Source organism: Mastomys coucha, unplaced genomic scaffold (genome assembly GCF_008632895.1).
Source record: "Mastomys coucha isolate ucsf_1 unplaced genomic scaffold, UCSF_Mcou_1 pScaffold23, whole genome shotgun sequence".
In the NCBI taxonomy this organism is placed as follows: domain Eukaryota; kingdom Metazoa; phylum Chordata; class Mammalia; order Rodentia; family Muridae; genus Mastomys; species Mastomys coucha.
The window spans coordinates 112,615,046-112,619,726 of NW_022196906.1; the positions used below are offsets into that span (position 1 = coordinate 112,615,046).

The following is a 4,681-nucleotide window of genomic DNA, read 5'->3' on the forward strand; positions in this document are numbered from 1 at the left end:
CCCCCCCCCCGCCTCACCCCTTCCCACTTTCAGCTTCCTCTTCCTGCCATTGCTGCCAAGCTCCCCACCATGACGGACTCTAACCCCCTGGAACCATAACCCCAACAGACCCTTCTCTAAGTTGCCTCGGTGGTCATGCTTCACCATGGCAACAGAAAAGGTAACTCCCGTCCCACCAGTCCACCGTTCCCTCGGGCCTGGAAGTCCTTGAGTTCTAGAGAAATGAACACAAACTTGCATCTGACATCACTGACACTGTCGGGGCAGTGTTGCTGGGTCCCCTGCCCTGACAGAAAACTCTAGCCTCAATGCAAAAGTGCTGTGGCCATCCACACCCCCCATGAAAGGGTTAGCAAAGAGAGCACAGATGTTCTCCAGCCACCAACTGGCATCTAACTTACCACATGTGGGGGACAAGTTAGGTAATGCCTTCCATATGCTCTGGGGAAGAGGATTAGCATCATGCAAGGAAGCCTGAGAAATCCCTGCCTGGACAGAGACCAGGACAAATTGACCTTTGCCCTGGGCCTCACCTGCCTTGCCTGCAAGACAAAATGTTAGCTGTGCAGGTGGTTGTGAGAACCACCTGAGGTGAGGGAGTGGTGTGGTGGGTGGGTCTTGGTGCACAGCGGAATGATGCCCCAACGTCCCCAGATGTTCACTGCTAATGTTCCTTCTTGTTTGCCATCACAGCGGAGGGTCCAAGATGTCATCAGCCCCATTGTGTTTGAAGCTGCCTACAGCCTGGGTGAGCATGTGATTGGTGCAGAAGACCGGGAGCTGCCAGACCTGACACCAGTGCTTCGCTGGAAGAAGGGACAAAGGATCGCCCAGAAGAACCAGGTTAGAACCCGTCTGGTTTTGTTTCTGTCTCTGATAAAAGACCCTGGCAGACCCTGGCAGACCCTGGCAGACCCTGGCAGACCCTGGCAGACCCTGGCAGACGCTGGCAGAAAGCAACTCAGGGAAGCAAGGATTTGTTTTAGCCCTTGACACTAGGTGTCATCCCATGGCTGTGGAGAAGTCAAGGCAGGCACTTGAAGCAGTGAGTCACATCATGGCCACCGTGGGTGGCATCAACAGCAGGAGAGGGAGAGGAATGGGGAGACAGAGGGGGAAAGGGAGGGGAGGGGGAGAGAGAGAGAATGTGCATGCATGTTCAGCATTCAACTAGCTTTCTCTACTTATACACACCTACACATACTCTCTTTCTCTCTCTCTCTCTCTCTCTCTCTCTCTCTCTCTCTCTCACACACACACACACACACACACACACACACACACACACACACGCAAATATGAAGGTGGTATTTGAGCCCTACTGGTCACTTAGGCTCAGAACAAGGTACAAGGGAGATGAAGGAGGGGGTTAGAAGGACACAGCATTTCTAAGTGAGTGAAGAAGGCAGCGTGCAGGGTCAGCCTTACGGTGAAGCACAAAGAAGGCAGGAAGGAGAAGGCAGGAAGATGGGTTCCATATTAAGAACCAAACACTGGGGGCTGAAGAGATGGCTCAACTGTTAAGAGCACTGGCTGTCCTTTCTAAGGACGTATGTTTGATTCCTAGCACCCACACTGTGGCTTATAGCTGCCTGTAACTCCTGTTCCAGAGGATCTGATACCCTCTTCTGACCTCTACAGGGACCAGGCACACAAGGGGCAGACACTCATGAAGACAAAACATTCATACAATAAATATATAAACTGTGTGTGTGTGCGCGCGCGTGTGTGTGCATGTGTGTTGTGTGTGTAATATGATCAGGTCTTCGATAACTATGGAGCGGTGACAAGACGTCAGTCTTGACAGCTGTTACTATTCAGGAATTCCTAGTACTAAAACCCCAGTCCAGAATAGTGACTCTGTTCTCGAAGGCAAAATCTTGCTAGCTTAAGAAGCAAACAAACGAACAAACAAAAACCTGCCCAAGCTTGTATGGCAGACACTGGCATTTGATGTATTAGAATCTACCTCAGCACCTTGTGTCTGCCAAGCCTCAGCTTCTGATCAGGGAGACAGCCGCTAACTCTAGTCAGGAGCTTGTGGCTCTGAGCAACGTTTGCCTGACCTAACCCTCATTCCCACGGGTTCATAGAGTGCTGAGGCGGATCCTCTTCACTGAAGAACACCTTAAAACCTTTATTGACTAGAGTTGACTAAGATAGTCAGTGACCCAATCCAAGCCAGATAAGGGAAAAGACTGGTATCAAAAAATCACTCTTTGTCACTCGGGGTTCATTAATTAGCAGGCATATGAATTAGCAGTCAGCCAGTCTGTTGATTCATTGTTCTCTGAAGAGTTGAATAAACTATTTCAGGTACCACTATGAGCCGGCCTTCGCTGACTGAACCCCACTTCCAGAATTTGCAGTCCCCACAATAAGCCCTAGCCTTCCATGCAGCCATTCACCTAAAAGCATTGATGGACCTGTCAGTCAGTGCTCTGCCCTAATCAGCCAAGGAAAACTGAGTTTACAGGACGTGTGGGATATGGAAAAGAAAGGCCAATTGACATTAAAAAAAAAAAAAACAAAAAACAAACAAACAAAAAAAACCAGAATACTTAGAAGGCAAAGGCTTATTCTGTGAATAAGAGAGATTATAAACTTTTATTTTGGTTTTTGATACAGAGTCTTGTCATGCAGCCCAGACTGGCCTTGAACTTGTAGTCTCCCTGCCTTAGCCTCCCAAGTGCTGGGATGACAGATAGGTGTGGTCACACCCAATCGGAGATTATAAAAGCTCCCTCCCAGTAAAGGGATTTGGTTTCCAGTGGCCACTCTGTGTGGCTCACAAACTCCTGTAACATCAGCTCCAGGGTATCTGTCCCTTCTCCTGGCTTCCAAGAGCACCTGCACACATGTACACATACATGCACACATACACACAGATACATGTAAATAATAAAAATCTTAAGAAGCAACATGCTAAGTAATGCTATGGTTCAAACAGAAGCCATGCTAGACTGAGACTGGGGTGACTGGACGAACACAGGAAGAGGCGGGCCTGGATAGGGCTGATTCTCTGTTAAGTTAAAGCCATGTGCTCCTGGATACAGTTTGGCCTCCATGGAAAAGGGACATGCAATCAAGACTACATTGGCTCTAAAGCAAAATCACGTAGACATAGCAGTATGAACACTACTTATAGATTTTGGTCTCTGCCTCTAAGCCAGTTCATAGTAAAAACAAAGATGTCATCAGAGTGACTAGATTGTAGATGAATAATAGTTCTCTTAATATCTAAATCTCTCAGTATCATTTTTAAATTGCCAAGTTGGGAGAGTTCACAGAGCTTGACGGAACAAGAAGTTGCTGTTCATTACTCAAAATTGCCAAGGTCAGCAATAGTATCTTGGCCTGCATGCCCAGGGCCAGTGGCCCCGGCTGCTTTAGAATCTTGGCCTGGATGCCCCAGTGTCAGCGGCCCCAGCTCCTTTTGGGATCATGTAAGAAAGTTTGGGAGTAGGGAAGATGGTTCAGTGTTGAAAGGGCCAGCCACACAAGCATGAGAAAGGTGGGGATGGGAAGAGCGAGCTGGCTAAGGAGACTAGCCATATTGGCAAGCTTTGGATTTGATTAAGAGACTCTTGTCTCAGCTGCTGGAGAGATGGCTCCATGGTTAAGAACACCGACTGCTCTTTAGAGGATCTGGGCTCGATTCCCTGCACCAACACGGCAGCTCACAACTATCTGTAACTCCAGCTCCAAGGGACCTGACACTACACACACATATACATATACATATATACATATACATGCAGACAAAATACCAATGCACATAAAGTAAAATAAATCCATTATTTCTTTTTAAAAAGCCACTCGGAGAAACCAAGGATGGCTCCCAATGTCAACCCTGCGCCTCCATATGCAGGCACTCCTACCAGCCACCATACTTGAGTGGGCCTGCACATACACTCCCATGAGAACTGACGTTGACAAAGGAGAAGAAAAATCCTGAACCCACCTAGACACATGAAATCAGAAACTTACGGGGTGGCATGGTTTTTAACAAGTTGACCACTGATCCTGACACAGCTCGCTTGGGACCTGCAGCGGTACACATGATAAGGAGAGCAGTTTGCCTGTGAGATAGATCGGAGGTGGGAGGGAGCTGTGGTTCAGCTAGTCCTTATCTGGTGTCAGGAATTCAGTGGGACAACGCATTCGTCTGGTAAACTGAGTCATCACGCCAGTATGCTCTAGCGACACAGATATAATCCCCAAGATAAAGACCAGCAGACACAACAGTGCTTTGCCCTTCATAGAGAAAAGACCCAATGCGGAGTGTAGGGTGGAGAGAGTAGCCTTACTTTTTTTTTTCAACCATGTCATTCTCTGGTTGAAATTAAAATAAAAGAAAAATATTGTTCTTAGATTGGAAGGATTGCCCAGGAGCCTGAGACTTTCTAGGGAAGCCGCTCTTGCTTATTCTTCTTTGCCTGATTATGAAAAACAACAAAATCGAGTCGGCTTAGCCATCTCCACCATCCTTCCATGTGGCTTCCAGATGTTTGCTCTGTCAAAGGGAAAAGCAATGGGCAGCTAGCAAGGGCCATTCCAGGAAGCAGAGCTCAGGAACTACCTCCATCAGTGAGAGCTCAAATAGGACACAGTAGTACATGGATCCCCCACACTGTGCCTCCTCCCCCCCCTCAGTCCTCTGCCCCACCCCCCAGGCTCA

At 48.1% G+C, this 4,681-nt stretch overlaps 1 protein-coding gene across 2 annotated transcripts in view; it reads left to right on the plus strand.

The window, feature by feature from the left end:
• Itga9 (integrin subunit alpha 9) overlaps nt 1-4,681 on the plus strand; it is a 312,929-nt gene that overhangs the window by 176,891 nt on the left and 131,357 nt on the right. For both annotated transcript variants that reach the window (XM_031345861.1, XM_031345862.1), the window contains one exon: nt 694-843. In XM_031345861.1, the coding sequence (XP_031201721.1) occupies nt 694-843 (150 nt within the window). The remainder of the gene's footprint in view (nt 1-693; nt 844-4,681) is intronic.